This window comes from Mytilus trossulus, chromosome 14, assembly GCF_036588685.1.
Source record: "Mytilus trossulus isolate FHL-02 chromosome 14, PNRI_Mtr1.1.1.hap1, whole genome shotgun sequence".
NCBI classification, from domain to species: domain Eukaryota; kingdom Metazoa; phylum Mollusca; class Bivalvia; order Mytilida; family Mytilidae; genus Mytilus; species Mytilus trossulus.
In genome coordinates this window covers 54,287,262-54,315,023 of record NC_086386.1, presented here as the reverse complement: position 1 = coordinate 54,315,023, position 27,762 = coordinate 54,287,262, and the positions used below count along the sequence as shown (strand labels likewise).

Sequence of the window (27,762 nt, the reverse complement as noted above, 5' to 3'; positions counted from 1 at the left end):
ACAAGAAATTCTTTAATTCTCAAGACAATGGGATTTAAGAAACTAGGAAAAAACAACTTACCAACCAAAAAAACTATATACTATTAAGAAAAAAAACTGTGAAGTAAGTGGTTACTTCACCCCTCTAGAAAAATAATGACGAGTTATTATGGAACAGGTGCTTATATACTAGGGTCAAGGTCACTGGCTATCTATAGTCCGATGGCTATAGTTCGTTTCTTTAAACAGAGATATTACATGTTAACTTCATCCCTCATAGAGAAGTTAAGCTAATTCATTACTTGAGACCGAAGGCGAAATATGAATAAGAACTGTGTTCCTTTTACGTGTTTCAAACACTTATTGAAAGTGTCAACATGACTTTTTTAATTAAATGTGATGAATCAATATTTCCTTTAAAAGACATATTAAGCGCAAGGAAAATGAACTGTGATACTTAGTTAATAGCGGAAGTTAACTGAAAAGGAAAGCAGAAAACAAATTCATACATAAATACAATCGATGTGACTGTTCTCAATTACTCCAATCATTTATTAATACTTGCTATGTTGTTGAGAAAAATTGAAAGTCAGCAAAACTGGCGCAGCTGATGCAATGAAATTAAGTCAATTTTTATATACAGTGATCAGCTGATTAATGTTTTAGCCCTTAACCAGAAAATGTGACCACAAGACACCCAATGATGAGGCATGCCCGTCTCTGTCAATGATATACATAAAATTTCATCATGGACAAAATATCACTGACTAAGTATTTGACAACCACTGCTGACAGTGGCGAATCCAGGGAAGGGTTCTGTGGGTTGGACCCCCCTTTTTATTGGAGGATAATGCATTTGAATGGGGACACTTATAATGCCATTATGGTTGGAATCCCCACTTTAAAAATGGCTGGATCCGCCCCTGGCTATAAATGTCTTTCAAATGAAGATCAACTCAATACAGCTAGAACTTTCTAAAACAAAATGTTGGAAAGCATGAAGGTGTACTGAACTACCCTTAATATGAATTTTCAGTTAAACAATAAAAACGACCTGTTGGTGACCTTCTGCTGTTGTTTTTTTCTATGGTCGGGTTGTTGTCTCTATGACACATTCCCCATATCCATTTTCCATTTTACTTTATAATAAACAAACAATCCCTTGATCATTCTGAACCCAGAGTTCACATATACTGTTCCCAACTTAAATAACTTTGAAGTGGTTTTCTAACTGTTGTAAATTAAACCTTATGACATGCATGATGACCAGTGTACCCATAATTTGACCAATAAGAATATTCAAGCTGATATTCTCAGTCAAGTAGTGAACCTAACACCTTTTCTCTCGTTTGCTGGGTTATCTCGCCCATTATAAATCACAGGTAAACATAACACCTATAATCACCCTGTACATTTATTTGTTTACCTGATTTATTTGATTAAATAACACAAACAAAACTAGTAGAGACAAACAAAAAACAACTTGGATGTATTGTAATGGGTAGTTTAAATAATTAAATAATGGTCTGAAAGAATGTTAGGGTTATAACCTATTACATAACAAAATATTAATCCAGAATAATTTTAAGAATTTGCAATTTGATGTTAAATCTATTAAAGGCTTTTGATTGAAAATTCAGGAAGACATTTATATTAATTCTGATTTCTGATAATAGCTAAATGATGAAAACTATAATAGAGGTTAAATAAGTTCCAATTCGATTATTTAAAGAAAGAGCATGATGATAATTAAGTCAATATTCCTTTATGTTTCAACAGAATTGAGAAAGAAAATATTACTTTCTGCTGTGACTGGAAAGAAAGGTCTTCAAGTAACTTAATCAAATTTGAACTATGAGTCAAATAACTTGCTCTTTTCTAATGCTATGCATATTCTTGTTTTCTTAACAAATTTCCATCTTCTTTACTCTATTAAGGCTTGCAGTAAACCCAGGCTCTCTTCACACTCTTAGTCAGGCCTGATGGAGGTTAGAGGGGTTTGTACAAACCACCCCTTGAAAACAAATAAGCACTGCTAAAGTCGACATAGTGTTTGAACAATTTAACTGTTAAAGTTAAGTATGATTGTATCAACTCCCCCCCCCCCCTTATTGAAATTAATAAACTCCTGGCTTCTGTTCTGCTCTAAAGCATCTTGCTGAACCTACCATTTTCATTTAAAATGTTTTCTAAAATTAATAAATCCAAATTTATCAATGAAATTCCATTGTTTCATACTTGCATGTTTATTTTACTTATATGCGCAGGACCTACTTCTACATCAATTGGTTCGTTTATTTTATTTGCAATCATCGACGTGCATGGGGGGATCCAGTCATTTTAAGAGTTAAGAGGGGGAGGGGGGTTTCAAACCCAGGAAAAAGGGGGGGGGTTCAACTATATGTCCCCATTCAAATGCATTGATCGTACAAAAAAGGGGGTTCCAACCTCCAGAACCCCCCTCCCACTGGATCCGCCACTGACATGATTGCATTGAATGGTGATCTCCTAAATACAGATCAAACATGTGAAAATAGACTGAGAAACATGATGCACAAAATATTTCCCTGGGGGTAATATTCTACAATACTGTTCCAAGGACAAAATCAACAATTTTTCTTACAGGGTCACTTCAGATCACTTATTTACTGGTAAATCAAACTGAATGTGAATTTTACAAGTCACAAATAAATACATTCATTGTATACATGTGCAATCTTTACAAACACCATAAGACCTTGGCAAGGGATCAGGAATTAAAACAGATATAACCTTTATACCTCTATTAATCTTTAAGACTATTACATTGAGTTGTTGACAATTCAAAAGGAAAGTAGACCATATAGCTTTCATTTTCTGCTGACCAATCAGATGACAGAAAATCAATATGGAGTGGATAAAAAATATGCCAGATATTACCCAACCCTGATATTGAGCAATATTAATAAATGATCCTGTTTAAGACAAGCTGGACATATTTGAATGTTACTTTTTCCATCATCTACCTTTCTGTTGATTGAAATGCTGCTTAATGTTTTTTATTTTCATTAAATGGCTGTTAAAAGAAACTTCAATGCTACTAATTTTACTTATAGCAGTACGTAGCTTATATAGTACAAATATACCTGTTACTGCCAGATGTTAATGCTAATTTAGTGTATATATCCATTTATTTTGCTACTAATAGATAAGAAAACCAACCAGTTCTTGTCCATTCTTTTTTTTTGTGTTTTGTTATTTGATTTTGCCATGTGATTATGGAATTTCCAATTAGATTTTCCTCTTAGTTTAGCATTTTTGTGATTTTACTTTTTATGTATGTATATCTATTATGAAATATATTATTTCTTGATTTGAATTTAACTTTAAAATGATAAGTTAATGACATAAGAGAGAGAGAGCTTAATAGTTCTTTGCACATATCTATTTCCCATTTCCAAAATGAAGATTCAAAAATATAGTATAAAGTTGTCCAACTTTTTTTTTTGTCATATAACATAAAAATAATGTACTTTTATGCATTCTTAATTAAGAAACAATCAATCAATCAATCAAACTACCCAAGTTTAAATTGAGTCACTGAACCATGAAAATAAGGTCAAGGACAACAGACAGACAGAAACTTTGTAGCAGAACTGCAGAAGGCATTTATATTAAGTAAGATCGAAGCATCCAGTTCTTCCACCTTCTAAAATATACAAAGCTTTTAAAAGTTAGTCAATGCCGCAGCCAGATCACTATCCCCATGTCAAGCCTACTGCGACAAAAACAGCAATTTATGCAAGATGAACCTTTTCCAGATGACTTTGTGATGAGACTATGAGAGTTTAGGTTATTTTTCATAAAGATTGACTTATTGAAATGACAGCAGCATTAACAAGTGAAACTGCGAGCTACTGCTCACTTATGATACCCCCGCCGCAAGTGGATAATATTAATAGTGTAAAAATATGCAAGTGTTCAGTAAACAGGAAGTTGTTGAGTGGTGAATCTGAAAACGCATCACACGGTATAGCTGACTTATATAAATCCTGAAACCAATTTCAGAAATCCTTGTATTGTAGTTCCTGAGAAAAATGTGACGAAAATTTTCAACTTGGCTATCATGTGTAAAATCATGCAAGTGTTCTGTAAACAGGAAGTTGTAGAGTGATCAATCTGAAAACGCATCACACAGTATAGCTGACTTAGATAAACCCTGAAACCAAATTTCAGAAATCCTTGTATTGTAGTTCCTGAGAAAAACGCGACGAAAAATATTCATGGGACAGACGGACTGACTGACGGAAGGACAGACAGAGGTAAAACAGTATACCCCCCTTTTTTAAAGCGGGGGTATAATAACTATTTTATCATATCATTTTTTTTTTATAAATCATAAATAATTGGTTCTAATTTCATGGGAATCAATACATAATTGAAACAACAACTGATCAGACACCTTATTAAAAATAACATCAATATAAAGTTAGCTCACTCAGGCGTAAATCAACACACAAGGAACTAAAAAACTTCCAGACTACGGACTAATAACTGATAAGGACCCTCGGAGTCTAGCTAAGTACATCAGCATTTATCTACAATAATATCAAATAAGAGGAAAAGTCATTTGTCAAAATATCTATATAATTTCAGAAATTCAATAAAAACTGAATTTGATGTCCGTCAATTTTTGCTGCATGAAATGTCATAGCATATGATTGATAGAGTGATAACAATGTTATTATGGTTCTAATAAAGGGTTGTTTTCATTATAACATATCTACGGGGAGAGATATATCTTTTACCTATCAAGTAAATTAGAATCATGGTGTCTATTATATGTATTGAGTACTTGTATAATGCATAGCTACGGTAGATACGTAAGTCTTGTTCATGCCTATGTATACAAGTACAATGAATTTTAGAAAAGAAAAAAATCTTCCATATAAATTGGTCCAATTTTATTAGGAAAAGTAAAAGTTCATGTTTATGAATGTCATTTATGTTTTGTTTTAGCAAAAAGCCACCATTACATGTCAAATTATTTAAATGGGAGAAAATTACCACAGGCCAAAAGTCATTTCATGAACGTAGCTACTAGGTGCATATGCAGATGGGGGTGCCTAATGCATTTGATTACGGTCAAGAAATTGTTATAACCAAATCAGATGTCACTTCACTTGGTCAAATATAATGCCGTACTATTTGACCTGAGTCAAATCTTTAATGAATGGAAAGACCGAAATTGAAAAGACACCACTTGGTCAAACATAAGGTCAAAAGTGTTTAACTAATCAGGCACGAAGACCCCCACTACCATATATACACACATTTCAGTGCATGTTAAGTTGAATTGCTTTCGTGACCATTACTTTTTCAACAAGTTAAAAATGCCCTTTTGAAAGTTCAATGAGAGCTGACGATTGCTTTCGTGACCATTTCTTTTCATATTTGCTTTTCAAACATGTTAAAAATGTACTTAAGTTTACTGAAACTGTTTTAACGAATTAACTACCACAGATACGTTTGAGCACGACAAATTAAGTCATTAAAGAAGACAAATTATAAGAAACTTCAGTCAATGGATAAGTCAACCAATGTTAAATTTTATGGTCTTGTGGTTTTCTTTGAACTATAGGACTTATTTTTCTCACACATGTAAAGATTTTTATGTTCATTGTAAATTATAACCACTGTGTCAAACAGCCTAGATCTAATCAATTTTACAGTATTTGCCATACAATTTTTTTTTTTCCCTGCTGTTTACCTCAAAAACATATTAAAAAACTTTTTTTTGGCAAAAATACATAAAATACATAATAGATATGTATTAAAATCACATCTGTTGAAATACTTAATAGTAATTTGTGTATTCTCAATATAAAAAATTTGGCATTCTTTTTTTCCCCAATCGTCAAAAAAAATTTAATGTATATTTTTTTTATCTTATCATTTGATTTTTGCACAGTGTCAATGCACTTTTGAATATTAATCAAAAACCCATTATTATGATCTTAAGGTGGTACCCAACACTTTCGCTAAAATAAATTTGGCTCGTTTAATTTTCATAAAATTTTGACAAAGTATTTACTTTGACCCTTTAACAAAAATATAAAAATTTCAAAAATTTTGAACCAACCGTTTTGTCAAAAAATTTACACTGGTTATATAGTAGTTTGACAAACACCAATTTTGATCATTGAGAAGCTTATTATTCCCTTTACAACACAACGTAATTAAAACTTTACGCTGATTTTATAGAGTTATCTCCCTGTAGTGTTAGGTACCACCTTAAGCATGTCTAAGAACTACAATATTAGAAAGTTACATTTCAAGTTTAATACAGAACAAATTTCTATCTCAAAACATTGACAGTTGGGTTGCATTCATAAATTTTATCTTACCACAGTTCAACTATATCTGTGGCATACTCACTTCTCTTCTTTCAATTAAGCTTAAAACATGTATACTCTAAGCATCAAATTTAAAGTCCATAATAATACCCCCAAGAAACTAAATATTAAATGTTACCAGAAAAAAAATAATAATTGTTTTTGAAGTTTAGCTACAATACATGCCACAATATATCATGAACCAAGTATTATCAATGTGTAGATTTATCAAGTATTAAAATCAGGAAAAAGGACAGTCTCAAAATTCCTAATTTTCTATGCACTGATGTAGGTCAACTTTTTACTTATCAGTCTATATGTCAGATGGCCAATTTTGATCTTCATAACTTTTACATTATGTATATCAGTAAGTATATCATATTTACAGGTAAAAATGTGTCAATAATATCACTTTCAATGCAGGTATAATATATACTTGGTGTGGAAAGGCATTCAATTTTTATACAAAACATTCAATAGATTTCTAATTCAAATTCATTTATCATTTATAAATATATGAACGTGGGTGTCTTGTGTAACATTTGTGAAGAATGTTGGGGAAACATGTTGCAGTCTTGAGAAAATTATAGCAGTAGACGTTGTAAAATATGTCAACTCTTGATCTGAAAATTATTCCACTAGAAAAGGGACATTTTAAGCAAGAATAAGTCAAAAATAGTCATTAGATTTTTTTCTCACATTTGTCATTCCAGGGTCTAAATATATCATGTTTATAGCTGACTATGTGGTATGGGTTTTGCTCATTGTTGAAAATGGTCTTTCTACAAGAAATATCCAAGTTTGAATTATTTATTTTGATTAAACTTATAGTAAATTACCAATCATGCCCTAGTAAACAATGAAATTCAGCTATTCAATTAGATGTAGATTATAGACTAGAACAGTTTACACATTTCCCCATCAAGTAACTCAATTTGTTCTGATTGATTTCTAAGACTAATTGCCTTTATTTACTAATTTTTTGGGACCCTTTAGTTTTTTCTAGGTATTAAGAGTTTATGGAACATGAAATACCTGGGTTTCTGTTTATTATAAACACCAATCCTTTAAACTATCAACCACAAATTTCATTCAAATGCATAACACCTCATCAAACTTTAAACAAAATTAGAAATTATGGAATTTAAAATCCAAACAAGCTAGCGGGTATTTTTTCAGTTAATAAATTATAAATCAAGCACGTCTGATTTCATACATGATCATACAAGCATTCAACATAGATAAAAGATTCACACTTCTAAATCTACTGGGCTTAAGCTTATTGACAAAGAATATTTTCTCCTTTAATGAATTCTGGAATTTAAAAGTAGAAAAGGATTTATTTTTAAATCAATTTTTACTATGAAGTTAAAAAACTTTTTTTCAAAAACCGCAGGATGAAATAGATTCCTTTCCTTATATGCATATCTGTGTCATCTTTACCTTACGTAAACACTCTATCTAAAATAAACATATAAAAACACTTGAAATTTGAATGGATTTTAAAATGTATATGCATTAATCTTGTTCTTATTATCATAATTTCTATTCTTCAAGGTTATATACCTATGCAGACATAAACAATGAGATTTCCATATCATTATGATAAATATACCATAATACAATGTATAAATGTTTAAAATGAAAGTTTATATTATATAAGAAAATTTCAGTTTGAACCTTTTCCTTTTAGTTTTGTTGGGTTGATGTTTTATTGAGGTATAACTTCCTACATCTCTTTACTGTCAGATACTGCATGCAATTATGAAAAATATATGACAAACAACAATGTAATCCAAACAAAACAAGTCAATAAACCCAACAGACTAGTAATATTTGGGGCCCTCAGTGGCAGATCCAGGAATTTTCATAAGTGGGGGCCCACTGACTGACCTAAGAGGGGGCCCACTTCAGTCACGCTTCAGTGATTCCCTATATAAGCAACCAATTTTTTTCCCAAAAGGGGGGCCCCGGGCCCCCCCCCCCTTGTGACTTGGATGGAGAGTTGTCTCAGAGGCACTAATACCAAATCTTCTTACATCTGTTTACATGTATAGACTAATATAGAGGATTTGAGACAGGTGTCTTTACAATAGGTCTTTTCTTTGACAGTCAAAAATATATACTGTAAATTCAGAAATTATTGCGATGTTTTTATTATTGCGAATAATGCGACAGAGTTGTAAACGCAATAATCAAAACTCGCATTTTGCAATATATTAACTGAATAAAGCATGACTTTTCCCAAAATCGTAAAAAGTTGAAATTGACAAAAATCGCAATAATAAATGCACGCAATAATTACTGAATTTACAGTAAATAAAATATTAATTTGTGAATAAATTAACAGTCTATCATAGAAATGACAATTACGGTAACATCAAATTCTCCAAAATGACAACAAAAACCATGAAGATATATATATTAAGGACAATCACTGACCATGCCTGTGGTAGGACACGAACTGATTTTTAACATTGGCTCTTGTTTTGTCGACTTACTTTTAGTCCCACAATTTGACATCGGGAGGACTCTCAATCAAGCCACTTACAAATCATCGACAGTAGTTAACTAGGTACAATCACATCGATTGATCCAATCCATTACAATACCCCTTAGGTTGCATACCAAACTGAATACAGGACTATGTTGACCCGGACAAACTAGTGTGTTATTGATACTTTACTAATCCCTTTCAACTGACGTAGCGTTTACTTTACTAATCCCTTTCCAAATATTACCCTGAAATATTTATGTCACCCATGAACATTTTTCCACTTATTTTATCACTTGAATATATAGGATTGTGTTTGTAAGTGTTCATTTCCATTCTCAATTTTAATTTAATGAACATAAAAGTTGTGATTTATACTTACTTGAAAAAAAGAAGAAAACATGCCCTTTTTATTCAAAATGCATTGACTCACATGACTCATCTCCTGTTTTATTGCACTTTTAATTTGTATGTAAAATGTCAACTTGAATGCTTGATTTAATGCTCTCTCCAAAAAAACATCCTTTCTATAATTGCTTGACTCTTTTACTTGTTTATTGCATTTTCATGTGTCTGCAAAATTGTAACATGATTTAATGCTCTTTCACAAAAAAGAAAAAAATCCCTTTTCATTCCCATATTTGCTGATTCAAAGTGCAATGACTTCACTTCATTTTTATTGCACCTTTAATTTGAATGTATATTTCAAGTGTTTATTGTCGTTCTTCAGTTCTGCTTAAAGGAATAAATTTCAAACGTAAGTCAAATACAAGTTGTGCCAATATTTGCCTTTCTAAATAAACATGATCTGCAATTTTTACATTTTTGGGGATTTTAAGTGCATTTATTATACTCCTTCATAGGTACTAAGATGATAAAAAGTATTTACCCAGCACCCACTATAAAATTACTTATAAGATATGTGACCAAAAGGGTCAGTCTACTGTCACAGTATATCTATGAAGACAAATAGATATGAGGTACTATGTACCCTGTCGTTGATATAAGATGTGGTATTGAGTTAGTGTCAATGAGACAACTCTCCATCCAAGTCACAATTTATAAAAGTTGACAATTATAGGTCAAAGTACTGTCTTCAACATGAATTGATTGTTACTTGGTGAATGTCCAGTGGCAAATATTTCATGCATGTTCAGGATGATCTTCAACATGGAGTGTAAAACGATTCAAATGGGAAAACATGCCTGTCCTTTTTAACCTGTACTGGTAATCTTTCAAAAACAGAAAGAAATCTCCTACTTATATCTAATTTGTACTAGGTTTCAAGAAATACAAACTGTCAAATATATATAGTAAGTTCCAAATCCAGATTATAAGGATCAGAAAGTGAAATGCAGCTGAAACAAACTGTTTCTCAGAAAAGCTGATTTTCTTAACAAAGTCCATTGACAATTCATTTAGACTTTTGTTCTTATTCTTGAAGGTTTAATTTCACACAAAAAACAAACCAACTGAACACATGAATGTATAACAATAGTGACAATAGGTTGTCTAGACTGAAATCATGCATCTAGTACGCATTTATGCACATCAACTACAACAATAATTGTATACATGTATTTTCTATTCCTTTTATATAAAAGCACAATTAACTTTACATTACTTTTTTTGTTTTTTGAACTTTTTTAAAAGGAAATTGGCCATATTATTTCACAGAAAAAAACACTCTGCATTTTAAAAAAATACGGATTTTGGGTACAAGCATTGTTCAATCATGCTATTGTATAATTTGCTCTTTAGACTTCCAATGGGTTTTCTTTGAAAGTTTCAAAATAATTAAGTTTCCATGTACTTTAAATGAGGCAACATTATCAATTCCAACATTCAATGTTTAAAAAATCATGCAAACCCGTAAAACTCATTGATTCACGAAAAATGCATTGAATCTGGGTGTTCAAGCTTTTACATCAAATTTAGTTAATTCTTCATTTATATCTTGTGACTAATATATATCTACCTGTAATTTCATTTTCATTTAGCTTAAAGGTGAGTTTTAAAACCACAAAAATATCGGAATATTTATATATTATTTACGATCAAATTCTTACGTATTGTATTCCCTAATTCGGTTTGACGAAGACGTTTGAAAGCAATTATATACCTGAATGGAAGAATGTTTGGTTCAAATAGCGCCACAATTATCAATACTTCATTACATATATTAAATAAAGAAAATTTTGTTTGTACTTCATGACATCTTTTCAAATGAGCAAAGCAGAAAGAATTATTAAACATTTCCATTACATTGTGGGACACGCTTCTTAGATTTCTAATTTTAAACACCCATAACACCAAAGTGCTATAAAAACATGATAATTCATGAATGAAAAATGTATCAAAATTAAAAGACTTCAATGATATTTTTATATTCTGAACATCCCAAAACTGTTTACTCTTTTTTTGCAGACTGCACTCTAATATGACTCATAAGCAAATGCAGATATTTTATTAATATCACTAAGATACAAAATAACATAAGTATAGTCATCTACATGAAAAGTGACGGTCACTGTATACATGTACAATAGGCAACATCATTTTCAATATTTCATGAAATACTAAATTGCCACTGGATATAAAGATATCACACAATTACAATCAATTAAAAGTTTATGTATCAAGATCTATGTCACTTTCCATGGTAAATTTTCTTTTTTCAATATTCAACTAGAATTCTGTCTTAAGCTTCTTGTATTGTTAGCCTCTCCTTTTAACTCTTATAAAAGCAAATATGTTCATGAAAAAAATAATCTTTCAACCTTAAAGCAAGCTTCCACAGCAAAGTTCTTGAAAAGTTGTGGTCTGAGGGGTTTGACCACCAAAATATGCTATGGGCAGAAGCAATTTTGGTATTTTGTATAAGAAATATTGTAGTGAGGACCAGCCGTGAGTTTTTCTTCAGGGACCACCTCGAGGGGACCACCAGATATAAAACGATTTTGAGAAAACTGCTACAATGGCATTTTTGCGCGAGTCTTTTATCTCCAAAACTTTGTATCAATGTTAAAACAAAAATGTATAACAGTTTATCTTTTTAAAAAATAACACAGTTTAAGATAAGTAAAATATAATCAAATAAAACTCATCAAAAGTTACATAAACCAAATGTGTATGTTGATAGCAACATACAATTTTTGAAAAATCTTAAGAATGTTTAAGTTTCAAGTTTGATCCATTTGACCTACAGGATATTTTGAATTTAAAACCAATTATTTCTGACATAATTTCATAAATCCCAATAAATGTGATCAAAGAATCCATTGATTTAATATACATTTATATTTCTAATCTACTGTCCTTAAATCTATATGAATAATATAAAGATCGAGTTTTGACAGAATTATAAAAAAAAAATCTAATAGCTTTAATTTAACATTGAAAAGATAATCTAATTGTACAATGAAAAGATAAGCTAATTGTACAACGAAAAGATAAAGTAATTCTACAATGAAAAGATAAACCTATATATAATTGTACAATGATGATATATAATCTAATTGTAATTTGGATTTTTAAAATTTATTATTACATGTATTAAGTCCATATCTGCATGTCAATTGAATAAATAACTAAAAATAACACAAATAAAATATAAATTACATAGGACATGGTCAGTTATTGATATCAACAATAAAATCGATGAAATGTACGTTTATCCTGTTTATAATGTCAGTTTCCATCAGTCTTTCTGTAAACTTATCTATAATTTAATCAGAATTAAGTTATTGACAAGTTCGTTCCTAAACAAGTTCATTAGGCGATAAAAATTGTATCAAAGACCACCATCAATTGTCAACTCTGGAATCGGAAATGAAGTTACATGTATGGACAAGATTCTAAGTATTGTCTTCGGAAATATAATCTCAAATCAAAGAGAATCGGACAATTGTGTCATTCAAACAGAAACCAATGACCGTTCGTAACAGTATTGTTTATTCTTGCAGTACCATTATAAAAGAGGGTTTCAATAATCTAATTATGTCGTTAATAAATGGATTTTTCGCTGAAATGCTTTGCAAATCAATAGATGTCCGTTTCATCAAAGATGTTTTTCCCTTTTATGAAGTTTTTATCTGTTTAATCTAGAAATTTTTGTATTTGTTCTCTCAATGTGTTAGTGTCATGAAAGAAAGAGTAAAGCTGTGTTTAAATGTAGATAAACTTTTCTCATGTTATACTATTGATTTCTAAGACATGGAATTGTATAGTACACGAAGCACAACTTTTTAATCTATTGAGATTTGAAACAGATTCCTTAAATTCTTTTCTTTTATTCTGCGTCAGCAACAGACTTTGTAAATGGGAAGAATAAAAGACAAACTTTGTATTACTGATGAGATTTCAAACCGATTTTTTTTTCTTTCTTTTTATTTTTGGAGTGGAACAAACATTGTAAATGGGAAGATTAAAAGACAAGTACAAAATGTAACTATCTAATATTAACAAGATTTCAAGCAGATTCTTTTTTCTTTTCTTTTGATTTTCTCTTATTTCTGAAGTGGAACAGAGACATTGTAAAGGGGGAGATTAAAAGATGAATTCTAAACATTGTCAAGATTTTAATCATCTGCATTCCTTAATTTTCTTTGACATTTTATTTTCTGAATGAACCATACCTTGGGAGATTAAAAAAGATAGAAACCACAAACAGTAAAGCCATCCTCTAATACATTTTAGGTGCATATTGGACTAAGACAAGTGCAATTTTGTAACAATATCATTTAAAATCTTTTTATCTTAAGATAAAATAGTAATTCAACCTGACAAGTCTTTGTTGAAGATTGAGTGAAGGCCATAACGATGACTGAGAATATCAAAGAGCAATTCTGAGAAGTAAAACAAAATATTGTTTACAAATATTCCTAGGTCCTGCACCTACCTTTTAACGGAGTTAGATTACGTGTGTTGTAATTGCATTTACATGTACCAATTAAACTTATAATATATATATAAAAATAACGAGATGTGGTATGATTGACAATGAGACAAATTTCTACCATTTGTCTACCAGATACCAAATGAAGTGGTTAACAACAATAGGACACAGTATGGCCTTCAACAATGTGCAAAACTCATACCACATAGTCCACTTTAAAAGGATAAATGTTGAATTTCTCTATAAAATTGTTGCTAATGGAAGTCTTTCTAGGACATAACCTGCCCAACACCTACCTTAGATAATAAATGCGTCCTTGCTCTGCCACCAACTTTGCCTCCCACTCATCAGGTAGTTCATTGTTAATCCTTTGCAGTATATTATCACAACACGACATAGTGATGGCATAGTCGGAGTTTACTTTGTCAATCATATGTTAGCCTTGACATACAGATGACATACTTAATATTCCAATGCCTTACATATAGATACAGCTACAACTTAAAATCCAAAAAGAAAATTCCTACAATATAGAAAAGAATCTGATTTTGAAAATTTGGCTGAATGAAAATCTAGGTATTAAAATAAATAGCCTCTCAAATAATATAGGTATAAAATGACAAAAAAAACAGATATTATAAATATTACATGTAAGTTATTTCCCAAGACATTCTAAAATCTCCTATTCATTCATTTCATTATATCCAGGTCTGCCTGAGGCGAGGATTTGCATTGTAAGTCTCAATTTCTATACAAATCCTTGGTCAGCCTAATTAATGTCTTAATTACAAGTAAGCTTTTATGTAAACTTCAAAGGTGTTGCTGTCTCCTTGGTATACTATTTGACACTAAATATATCTTCTGTTTGCATGGTTTGTATATGTATTTTACATCTATAATTATGATAAAAAAAATAATATCCATCATGTTTATTCAGGTTACTAAAGGTGCAAACGTAATTATTTAAAATCACAAGTGCAATATTAAGAACATTTTTAGTACATGTTGCATGACATAGTAGCAACCTGAACAATAAGAGAGACATTTATAACTATATATTATAATAATTACTGCAAACTAAGATAGCATCAAGAATTCATAAATAATGTAATGGATAACTGGTTATAAGAGTAAAGTTAAAAAAATAAGTTCAGGTGTACCTGTTCCAAGAAAGTTTACCTCAAATTACCTTGTTTGAATAGGATATCCCAAAACATGTACTATATCCATTTAAGTTCTTATCTATTAACCCTTTTTTACAGTATGGTCACTCAGTAAGCCTGCTTCAATTTGTCTTGGTTTATGAAAACATCAAAGACCTACCAAATCCAATCAACTTATTCAGGTAACAATTAAAGGTGTCCCCTCTCTAAATCAGCTATAATGTGTATTATAATTTTGAGTATTACCAACCAATGGCCCATTAAATTGTTAATTAACACATCGTTGTTGTTAGGAGAGAATCTAGCCTAGGGCAGCTTGAAGATATAGTATTATAAACTACTGTCAGAAATAATTCACCTGGCCATAAAAAGCACATGTTTCAGGTAATCTGTGTCAAAATATACCTGTAAATTCATTAAACACCTAATGATTGTAATAATTACGTCTATCAATTAAATAACGACATGAAACATACACCAAACATGACTTAAATACACAACTTTAGAAAGTTTCTTTAAAAAATTGATTATTTTTCTCTCACCTGTTCCGAAGTTTATTCCATCAATGCTTTATTTTTGCATTTTAAATAAATGTCAATTTGCTTTACTTTGACTTTTGAAGAAAATATTCCAATTTGTTATTCAACATGTTTTAAAAAGTTTTAGATATTGTTTTTCATGCACTTTTTCTTCTGTTGACAGGTTGAATGAATTCGTGTGTGAACGAGTACCTGTTGTGTGACGTCACTGTCATGTGACTATTGAAAAATGGAGAAACGGAAGTAGATTTTTGAAATATCAACAAACAGTTATTTCACTTATTTGTATAATTTCTTCAGGTACCACTGAAATTAACTATCAATTAGATGCATGAGACATATTTTGTAACTAGCCATTTGTGTCTGCATTATATTTTTGATTTAGAAGAACGATTTTCCTGACGAATAATGTGATTCAGAAATCACATTATTATTATTCATTATTTATTCAGCATCCCACTGTAACAGTTATTAATGTACCATGTGTACTGAGTGAGCACTCACGAAATATATACATTTGTATTTTGAAATTTGCTTAATCAGTTATATAACTTATCACATCATTAACTTGTTTTATTATATCTATACAGTAGACAATTGTTACTATATGACATATATATTTAGCACATGTAAACAATAATTTTCAATGTGTTCATGGAACAGGCACTTGTTACATGGATGATAATTTGGTAAATACCCACCCCATATCGGGTCTACTCCCCCTGATTATGATGATGTTCGCCGTAGTTCAGTTCAATTGAGATAACTAACAGCCTAATTTATGTACAAATAATGATTGAAAAACAGAAATGTAACACATAAACAAACGACCACTGAAATACAGGCTCCTAACTTGGGACAGGCATGAATTTTTTTAATGCATCAATAAAGATGAATACATACAAACAATTTAGTCTTAGTTTTAAATATTCGGTGAAATTGCACACTCACTTTAACATATTCAAATGTCTACCAGAGATGGGTCCGATTACTTTCAATGTAATAGACCACTTTCGAGTTCATCTGTCACCGGAAAAAACTTGTCAATTATACGCGCCTTTATCATCGTCATTTGTGCGTTTAGGGGCGTCGTCACTTCCTTCCAATGTTGAGCGAGTGGTTGGAAAACTATAATTCTATATTGTACGAATTATTCGGCAAATTGAATTCTCAAAATTGACAATCAACACTGCTGTCATTAGGGAAATGTCAGTAAGTACCTACAGAGCAACCATTATTTCTAGTTTATCCTGCACAAAGACGATCACTAAGACGCTTGATGAACGTAAATAGTGCAGGGATACAGGCGAGCCCCTCTATCTGGTAAATGACGTCATAAAGGCATGTATAATTGACGAGTTTTTGCCGGTGACGGATGAACTCAAAAGTGGTCTATTGATTAAATTACAATTACTTTGTCATTTGTACAATTAAATTAAATTAATGATTACATCATTTCTGATATTATCTGATTTAATTAATGATTACATTGACAAAGTAATCATGATTACATCTGATTACAATGAATTTCAAAACAAAACATTTGCATGATGTGAATGAATAAATGTTCAATATAACTATAGTATTTTTGAGAAAGTATTTTATTTGGTTCAATTATAAAATAATAACTTCAAATTAAACTTCATCTATTTAAATAATCACCAAATTTCACTACATACATGTATATACATTACACTTTATCACCAATGATCTCTGAATTATTTTGTTAAATTTAATAAAGAAATATCATAATCAAGAGTTTTTTTGGTTTGTCTTCTGACCTCCTCTTTCATAATTTATTTGTATTTCAAGGTGCAGTTTATGGAAGTTTAAATATGGATGAAGTAAAGTTACTAGTTAAAACTATGTTAAATTTAAATAGAAATGTTTAATCAAATTGTAAACAATATGTAAGTACTAAAAATCATAGCAGTTTACTTGTCCAATCCAAATACATATTTTAAAATTTTAAACAACATATTTGTCCAACTTTTAATTTAGTTTGTACTTATTAGATAAATTTTCATGTCTGATTTATCTTTAATCATATACATTTCCCTACAGCTATACTCAATTGGTAATTGCAATTAAAACAAACCTTAATTAGTCTCTTACCTGTCAATTCAAAGTTGAAAAAATCACAAAAGTAAATAAAAGAAAAGTATTTCTTGAATATAAAACAGTTATGATCAAATATTGATATGAAGATCATTATACAACGATGTATATACATGTATGTACAATATCTTTTACTATGATAAATGGTATATATATGATTATATTATATGTCTCTGCTTTGGCTAATGATGACTTTTCAATACTGTAATAGTTTATATTTTACTGAAGAAGACATGCTAACAGTAACCTAACTATTTTAGCATGTTAAAAAATTATCAAATATGAATAACAAAGAGGTTTATTCAATGACCAAAAACATTTTTTTTTTTTTCTTTTTCATTGTAATCAAAATGTAATCAAAAAGTAATCATGATTAAGGGACAACATCAAAAGATCAATGTAAGATAAAAAAAACTTAATTCAAATAGTTTGGGGGTTGGAGGGTTGAACTGCTGCAAGATTTGGTTATCCGACATTGATTTTTACATATATCCATATGGGTCAATCAATTTTTCCCAAATTAAGTTAATAGGGGGGTAGGGCGGTCAGTGAAAAAAACTATTTGAATTTATCCTTCATTGAACTTTTGATGTCGTCCCTAATACAGGGTATTTTGAAAAGTAATTGATTAAATTAAATTACATGTAATCAGATTTTTGGCTGATTAATGATTACACTGATTACTTGAAAAATTGTAATCAATTACAGCTGATTAACGATTACAATTACAATTACCCCATGTCTGATGTATACACACAATGCAATATAACCAAAGATCACGGTGAATGGACTGAGGGCAAACAGGAACGGGCCAAAATCAGGGCAAACAGACCTAAGAAGTGTGAGCAGCCTAAATCATTGTGTGAAACAAGTGCCTGCATACAAATAAAATTAACAGAATGATTCATACAAAAGATTTTTATATTATTTTGTAGACCATGATCTTTATTTATCATGTTTATAACATTCCGAATAACATTGAAACTCCTATGGTAACATAAAACTATAAAGTGGCTTCATGTTCTTTAAATAAAGATTTATAAAGTCAGAGACTTTACTTATCATACACATGATTGACAAATACACATGAAATAGGCAAATCTTGTGATATCATGGCCCTTAATATTTCATAGTCTGATAGAAGAAGGTTGGGTATGAATTGAAACTTAACATGTCAAGCAATACATTAGGCCCGAGACCAGAATTAATTCCTCTATCATTTCTTTATAACATGTATAACGTTTTGTTGCATTAAAAAAAATTATCCATTCTTTTTGTCTAATTTATTGTGTGTGTACATGTAATGTACAGTCATGACAGTACAAATCCAAGAAAAGCTAAGAAATTAACGAGAAAGGGAAAAAAAAAAAAAGAAAAAATACACTATATTTAAAGGGCACTGTATTCGTGAACAACGAAAAGCAGGGTCATTAATTTGCAGTCTTAGGCCTATAAATATTTTAGTACAAAATATACATGTAAGAAATGATTTGAAAAATGAGGAGGGTGTCATATTATATTTCAATAGAAAGTTTAAGTATGGTCATAAAATAGTGTTGCAAATCTCTTTATTTCATGAACCCATCATTGAATGTACATATTTTTAAGAACAAATTTAAACACTAGCATTTTTTTCAGTCTGCACCAAAAACTTTTTCAGCTACTAGTCCGGAGACCAATATTCAGATATTTTTCTTATTGGTACAAACCAAGTTTTGCAAAAACTTACTAGTCCGAATGAAATGTTACTAGTCTGGGGCATTGGACTATGGGCTAACTGTGCAGATTGTTTTTTAATTGTGGAGTTTTTGACATGTCATTTTGCCACATTTCAATGTGTTAACAAATTTAAAATTCTGTGTGTATTTACAGGAAACTCAACTGTTAGTTTTAGTGGTAGAATTTGTCAAGACTTTCATCATGTCTGGGGAAGGCATGAAAGAAGATTTATACAGTGTCCCATTGTCAAGTGACAGTGACACAGGTTTGTATCAGAGTAAAACATTAATGTCAACATGTTATGATATAGGTTCCTGCAGGAGGCACTAGCCCATGTTTCTGTAAAAAAATATTTTATGCCCCACTTTACATGTAGCTCTGTGCATTTGATATTCAGTCTGACGTCTATCTGTTTGGCTTCAGGTTAGACAATTTGTTAGAGTTAGTTTTTGATGAAGTTGAAGTCTTATCAAATTGAAACTTGAAACACATGTTCCCTGTGATATGAAATTTCTAATTTTAATGCCAAACTAGAATTTTAACCCCAATTTAACTACTGTGAAAGTACTTTTATTCGTGGGGTACCAATTTTCGTAGTTTTCGTTGATGAAGTCATCCACGAATTTAAGTGTCCAACAAAATAAAACAACAATTGTCCATATCAAGACATGGAAAGATCCCCATCGGTAGGTTTGATTACTGATATGATCTAGAGAATATATTGAATAACGCCAAATCTGAGAATTCTTTAATAGAAGTCACAGAACTGCAACTGCATGCAGGATTATACCATTTAATCTTTAATAACCTAAACTGTACAACTTATTTTTGATCGATGAAAGTCAGATTTCCGCTATTGATGTGCTAGTGTGATAAAGTGTTCATTTTATATCCTCATAGTTTATGTTACGGTTTTCTTTCGGTGACATGTTTAGGGCCTAATTAACACCTTTGATGGTCTTTAATCTGTTAATCACTTTATCATAAGTAAATGAGTGTTATCACTAGGATTTACACCAGTCAATGTTTACTTTGCAATTGCCTTCTATCCAGAATATTTATAACCTTCGTTTCTTCCCTAAAGGCTTTAATTTTTCAATTAATTATTTTTTAGAAAACTAAAATCCACGTATTTAAAAACCCACGAACATGTAAATATTGCTCAAACCACGAAAATTGATACCCACGAATTGAAGTACTTTCACAGTATTGAGTTTGAACATAGAAAATGATAGTGGGTGTTGGGCATCTATGTAATATGGACACATTCTTGTTAAAGCTTTGATGAGCATGCACAACAGCTTTGAAAAAAATTGAAATGGTCATTGCCAAATAAAAAGGTTTTAAACCATTAGCAAACTTGTGCAGATTGATAGGCAGAATTCAGTGTTTGGTTGCTGTCTCAGAAGAATTCTTCACATTTTCTTTTTTCAATAAAATGAGAAAATATTTTGATAAAGGCAATTGTAGTTTACCACTGTTGATTATTTATAAATCGATTTATCTAAAACAAATGCGAGTCACAAACCAAAACGGAAGGAACACATCAACTATAAGAGGAAAAAAAACAACAGAAAAACAGAAACACTTTGCTGCTACAAAATAAATGCAAACATACATAGAAACAAACTATTAGATAACAGCTGTCATATTCCTGACTTGGTACAGGACAAATTTAAGAAAAAATGGTGTGTTGAACCTGGTTTTATGGCTAGCCAAACCTCACGCTTATATATGGCAATGTTAAAAATACTGAAAAAATTACAACGTTATATGTACAATGTATATGATAAACTTAAACTCTATTGAATATTTTTTAAATATACCAACTTGCAAAATAAATTAACATGCAACAATGGTAGTAAACTTTTAATAAAAGTTGGCATGCAAATACATTCAATTGCTAAAAAAAATAATGATAGAAATCATATTTCATGCCTCCAATGTGATACAGGTAAAATGTACATTTGCAAATTATTTTGTTATCTTTTGCTTTTTATTGTCTCTTTACAAAAGAATTTCAAAAAGAAAAAGTTTACACAATAAACTTTTTTTATCTGCATGCATAAGGGTAAATGCAGAATATTGCATGATGGATTGAATCATTAAATTATTTGCACTATCTTGCAGGCGATATACAGCAAACCAATGGATACAACACAAAAAGAGTTCCAAGTGGAGACAACTTTACAAGTATGTACCATGTATTAATTAACATACATGCATGCTATTACATTCAATGAGTCACTTGTAAACTTTCAAGATTTAAGGAAGTCTTGAAAGTTACTCGTTACTTTAATTTTGATAGAAAACATATGGCCAACAAGAAAGTAAGATTTAACCATTGATAGGAGGAACAATACTCAATAGTCATTATTGGCAATAATCAAATTTAAATTTGAATTTGAATTTATAAAACTATAAAGCAAGGTGATCACCTGCTTATACATAAGACACAGATCTAAAGTTTTGAAAAAAGAGGACCAACCAAAAGAGTTGAAAGATACCAGAATGACATTCAACCTCATATGTCAAAAAATATAAACAGACAAATCCATGGCTAAAAAAAGAAAAAGACCAATAGACAAACAATAGAACACACAATACAATATAGAAATCTAAAGACTTAGCAACACAAACCCTACCAAAATCATGGAGTGATCTCAGGTGCTTCAGAAGGGTAAGCAGATCCTACTCCACAAAGCCAGGCAACTTAGGAGTAGAACATGTAAAAAGTCTATGCATAATCTATATATAAAGCTCCATGAAGGAGTGGGGGGGAAGGTCCTCTCCCCCTATCAAGTTTGGTAATCAGGTTAACAAACGAATTGGCAAACCTGAGTTGATACACCGAACAGCAGCAAATTGGTCCACAACAAATGCTAAATTAAAGTAAACATCATGTGATATCATCAACAACAACAACAACAATACTTTATCATCTTGAATTTGCTGTTGGACATTTAGCAGCTATCTGTTAATTAATCAAACAATTATGTTTGTATTCTCTTACTCAATTTTTAACTTTAGGTCTTGACCCAGATATTAACCCTGATGAAGAGGAGGAGAAACAAAGACTCATAGCACAAGTTCTTGAACTACAAAATACACTGGATGGTTAGTATTCATAAATTCTATATCTCTTATACAAAAATGCTTACTTATCTGAATAATGGCAGTGATACTACTGTATACAATAGTGCAATGTCCAAGTAGCGTTATGGTTTTTATCTACATCATACCTAAATTGAGGACTATATATTCTTTATTTCAAAAGCAATACAGCTTATACAATACAATACAATAAATATTACATTAAATATAGTAAGCAAAAAGTATTACAAAGGTAATTCATTAATATGCAATTAATACAATTAAAAACAAATGTAGGATCATGATATTAATTAGCACTACTGTGGATTCATTTATTTTCTTGGGTATCAATTTTCGTGGATAGAGAAAAAAAGACGTTTCATGGTATACGTAAATTCGTGGATCGCTGATTACCAATAAAAATGAGATACGTAATTCGTGAATTTCTTTCTGATTTAGGATATCATATTACCTCCTTGGTTTGATCAATAATAAAACAAACTAAAAAAAAGGAATTCATTGAAAAAGTTTTGAATTGTCAAAATCCAAAAAGGTTAAAGTGTTCATTAAAAACTTCTATTACAATAATGGACAAAGACAACTAATTACTTGTTTGTTTTACAATTTATAAATGCTTGTCGGAAATTTATAATGCTAGCAAGACTTTATGATTGAAAGCTCATTTCCCTAATCACGATATAATAAACAGTCATATAAGTAAAAGGTGTGAAAATAATGTTCCTGTCATAAACAATATTACCTACGGGCAATATCCCCGTACTTAATCCCATTGATTTTCAATCACTAGTAAACCAAACTATGACACGGTAATTAATAATTTCCAGTTATTTTCCATGAAGTGTTAATTAATTTAAAAAAGTAAATTATCACTGATATTCGATATATTTATTATTGATTTAATTAAAATACTTGTATCTTCTTTTAATAAAAAAAAACACGTGTTATGTTATAATGTTAATCGCTAGTCAACACTTTGCTAGAACTGCACAACATAACTGGAAATAAACATCCAACTCCATACACATTTATTGGGATTATTCTTCGTGGAATTCTTAAATTCGTTGTTCGCTGTGACCCACGAAACCCACGAAAATTGGTATACCACGAATAAAAATGAATCCACAGTATTTAACAATCTTAATTAAAGTATGATATACACATTCAACGATTATGATTTTTTTCAAAAAAGATTAACAAACTATGGTTGGAAATTATGCACAAAATTCTTCCAATCTTTCTGCTAGTGATAGATATTTTGAATTTAGTAGCAAACATCTTCAAAAACTTCTTATTATAATTTAATATGTGATCTTTAAAATTTTGTCTGGATTGAAACTGTTAAACACATGTAAAAGTGGAGTTTGATGTTTTTGTAAAATTTGAATCTCCATCAACATTTAGCAGGAATGGGAAGTAACTCTGTCAAATACAAAAGTAAAAAATATCTTGAAATAGAGAATCTTCACAAAAACTAAAAATATTCTTATATAAACAGTAAAAAACAACTGAAATGAAGGTTCTTTCATTCTTAAAGAGATTGTCATTTTTCTGATCAAAAATCAAAAGAATGGTCTCTCTGATCAACAATAAAAAGAATGCTACAGTTAATTTTTAATACTTTGCAGAGACTCTTATAACATGAAAAAGGTTGTGTAGGAACATTTTACAAGAATAAGAAAGAGCTTGATATATAAGTACAAAAGTTTAAACAATGATAGTGTTAATGTTAAGAGCTTCTTGTCATTCAGATATATTTATAGTGCCTGTATCACAAAAATCTGACTATATATCAAATGGGAGACAACTCTGTCTGATTTTTAGATTTTTTGCAGGTGCAAGTTTTTTTTAACTATCTTGTGAAATTGTATACTACCCTATTGGTCGTTTTGGGAAAGTAAATCATAAAAACCAGCTTGAATTTCATATTGGAGTTAATTTTAAGGAAATTAAAAGGAAAAATATCAAAATTTCATAACAATTTGAATATTTCCTTATATAGGTTAGTATAAATTTAAATGTCACATGAGAGATAATTATAAAACAAATTTACATCATAACTTATATTTCTTTTTGTGGCCCATTTTGTGGCCAGCATTTAAACTATGTCAATTTCTTTGAAAAATCTGAGACAACTAATAAGATTTAAACAACTAAAGCTTCAGGTAGGGAGTGTAACTTGCAGGATAAAAAATAATATACACATGTACATGTATTTGAACTCACTATGAGCCTCGCCTTTTGTCATGTTTCTAAAGCTCTCCAAAACTTTACATATATTGTATATAGATATAAGAAGATGAGTTTTGAGTGCCAATGAGACAACTCTCCATCCAAGTAACAATTTATAAAAAAGTAAACCATTATAGGTCAAGGTACAACCTTCATCATGGAGCCTTGACTTACACCTAACAGCAAGCTATAAAAGGCCCAAAAAAATATAATTAATTTTCTTATAAATACATTTTCTTTATATTTTCAGATCTGTCATCAAGAGTAGACTCAGTAAAAGAAGAAAACTTGAAATTAAAATCAGAAAACCAAGTATTAGGGCAATATATAGAAAACCTCATGGCTGCCAGCAGTGTGTTCCAGTCAACAGAACCTAAAGCTAAGAAAAAGTAAATATGAACTAAGTTTTCACTGTGGATTCATTATTATTCTTTGAATACCAGTTTTCACTGTGGATTCATTATTATTCGTTGAATACCAGTTTTCATAGGTTTCATTGGTACAGTTGAACCACAAATTCAAATGTTCAGCGAATTACAAATTTTCTTTAGCTTTTGCATGCAGAGATTGGCAAAACCATGAAAATGCAAGTTTTCCTCAATCCAAGAAAATTGATATCCACAAAAAGAAATGAATCCATAGTTTACTAAGACTACACACACACACACACATAAAAATGTATTTTTGGGGGAAATTTGGAAACTGTGTGTGTATGACACTCTTAACTGGTTTAACTTTACATCAGGAACTCTGAATCTCAGATATATAAATACCTCAAACATTTAGGAACTATTTGACCAACAGGGACTAAAAAAAATAGTCAAATTCATTTAAGGTTAACATTGCCAGAAGGAGTTTGAACCTTAGTTTCTTTATTCTAATATGACCTGCTTCTTTCGCTTTGTAAATAAACCCATGCTCGAAATCCAATAAAAATTGTTTGTACATGTGTATATTTACTACTGCAGAAAAAACGAATTTTATCAAATTGGCATGCATTTAATATATTTCATGAACTTAAAACACTTTCAAACTTTTAAATGATGCACATTTTTTTATATTATGACTACAATATGTTACAATTAGCAATTGACATATTTGATCTAGATATGCAAAGCTCATGCTGGCTATTCCAAACCTCCCTCTTAAAAAACACGTTGCCAGTTGTTTTATTGTGTACAAACAAAAAAGGGAGGTTCATGGAAGATCCTACAATAATGCTCTACACTTATTCACATTCGATATAGAAATTACCCAAATAGTTTTAATCAGAATCCAAATAATTGATGCACGCTATACTTTATTGTAGTTTAACATGTGTAGGCATTATACTCATGGTATTTAAGCTCTCAGTATTGCATTGGCAAAATTAATCACAAATATAATGCCTACCCATGTTAAAACTACAATAAAGTAAGGCCTACATCAATTATTTCTTAATTATTAATTGATTCATCAACTGAAATATATTGAAGAGGAAGATCATTTTAGTTCATATCTAAGGACAAATATTACATGGTACATACCAAGATCAACATTCTCATGTAATGCTGTTTTGTTAAGAAACAAAATCAGTACCATTATGCATCATTGTTCAGGTCATAGACAAACTGAAAGCTATTCACTATTGAAGTATTCAATCTTGAACGACAATATGATTATTTAAAAAGAATAAAGTTCAATCAATATCAAAAGTGAGTTTGGCAATCATTGGTAAACTTTATTGTAAATTAAAGTAAGTTTTAAAGTTTTGTACATCTCATTTTATGCCATTTAAGGGCATTATTATGCCCCATTTATTGGCATTATGTTTTGTGTCTGTGCCTTTGTTCATCTGTCTGTTCATTCATCTGTTCGTTCCTTCGTTCTTCTGTTCTTCCGTCTGTTCTACTTCAGGTTAAATTGTTTGATGAAGTTGAAGTCCAATCAACTTGAAACTTAGTACACATGTTTCCTATGACATAATCTTTCTAATTTTAATGTCACATTCAAGATTTCCACCCATTTGCATGGTCCACTGAACATAGAAAATGATAGTGCAGATGGGCCTTCTTTGTACTGGGGACACATTATTGTTATTTATATTTTCAGGGTTTTTTTCTTTCAAAAATTAAAATTATTTGACCACCATTTAGGTTATGATTCAGTGGACTAATTGATGGTAAATAGTTTTAACATTTGTTTATATATGTCTGTAGTAGATTTCTAATCCTGATGCACCTTGGGACTCACTTTGGAAATTCGTGGTTATTTGTGTTATTTGATGAAAGAAATGAATTGAGTATAATTTGAAATATAGTAAAATGACATTGAAAACAGTTCAACAGATGATCAAATATATGCTACACTTTTTTATTTATGAGCCAGCTGAAGGACACCTCTGGGTTGGGAGTTTCTTGCTGCCTTGGAGACCCATGAATGGCCTTCAGCTGTTTTCTGCTCTTGGTGGGGTTGTTATCTCTTTGACACATTCCATTCTCAATTTTCCATTCTCAATTTTATACTAACGAACATTTTTATTTTCAGGTCTGGGAAAAAAAGGGAGAAATAAACCTATGCTACTCTGCTAACCGTTACAGAAAGCTTTAACTACAGCAAAATTCATGTGGTTGCATAATATCTAAAAATAACCTAGTCTTTATAACTTATGGAATAGAATGCTGATAGATTTTCATTTTGGCTGAACATATGTATTAGAAATGTTTGTATTGTTGAATCTCATTTAAATATTGTATTTACAATTATTAGACAATTTTGCTGAAAATGAATATGCATATTTACAAAAAACCTCAACGATTTACAACCAGTATATATAAAATAAGTTTTTATTCTACAAGTTTCTATCAGTAATTGTTTTGTTTTGTCACCTGAATAATTTGATGGTAGCGAAACACTCTTAATGCTCTTCCTATATGCTTGTGACCATGTAGTTCTGTTAACATTAACATAAAAGCAGTCATCCTGAAAATTCAGAAACTATATGGAAATGCTAAATGCAAATAATGCTATCAAAATTTAGAACAAAAGTTTTATACATTTGATGGAATTATGTTTGTTTTTCTTTTGCAATAATTAAAGCAATGCAAAATTTTGGAATTCACTGTTTATATAAATTAAAATTAAATTCTTTTTTATT

At 30.4% G+C, this 27,762-nt stretch overlaps 2 protein-coding genes across 10 annotated transcripts in view; one reads left to right on the top strand and one right to left on the bottom strand.

The window, feature by feature from the left end:
- LOC134696420 (uncharacterized) overlaps positions 1-15,653 on the bottom strand; it is a 103,032-nt gene extending 87,379 nt beyond the window's left edge. For all 7 annotated transcript variants that reach the window (XM_063558208.1, XM_063558210.1, XM_063558209.1 and 4 more), the window contains exons 1-2: positions 15,450-15,653; positions 14,041-14,267 (exon numbers count right to left, since the gene is read on the bottom strand). In XM_063558208.1, the coding sequence (XP_063414278.1) occupies positions 14,041-14,177 (137 nt within the window). In that variant the 5' untranslated portion in view covers positions 14,178-14,267; positions 15,450-15,653. The remainder of the gene's footprint in view (positions 1-14,040; positions 14,268-15,449) is intronic.
- On the top strand, positions 15,222-27,377 carry LOC134696421 (short coiled-coil protein B-like). Of its 3 annotated transcripts, XM_063558216.1 has the most exons (7): positions 15,222-15,291; positions 15,610-15,746; positions 19,437-19,548; positions 21,414-21,476; positions 22,314-22,400; positions 24,877-25,015; positions 27,153-27,377. In XM_063558216.1, exons 3-7 carry the CDS (start codon positions 19,485-19,487, stop codon positions 27,175-27,177), a joined length of 378 nt encoding a protein of 125 aa, XP_063414286.1. In that variant the 5' UTR covers positions 15,222-15,291; positions 15,610-15,746; positions 19,437-19,484; the 3' UTR covers positions 27,178-27,377. The 3 variants fall into 3 exon arrangements, with proteins under 3 accessions (XP_063414286.1, XP_063414288.1, XP_063414287.1); XM_063558218.1 differs by lacking the exon at positions 27,153-27,377 and having other exon boundaries at positions 15,224-15,291; positions 24,877-25,019; XM_063558217.1 differs by lacking the exon at positions 15,222-15,291 and having other exon boundaries at positions 15,605-15,746.
- Positions 27,378-27,762: the final 385 nt, after the last annotated feature.

Bases quoted from the DNA above. Each gene is read 5' to 3' on its own strand.
- LOC134696421 (XM_063558216.1), top strand. From the start codon at position 19,485: ATGTCTGGGGAAGGCATGAAAGAAGATTTATACAGTGTCCCATTGTCA. The intron at 19,549-21,413 runs GTTTGTATCAGA...ACTATCTTGCAG, and splicing joins GTCAAGTGACAGTGACACAG to GCGATATACAGCAAACCAAT. The intron at 21,477-22,313 runs GTATGTACCATG...TTTTAACTTTAG, and splicing joins AAGTGGAGACAACTTTACAA to GTCTTGACCCAGATATTAAC.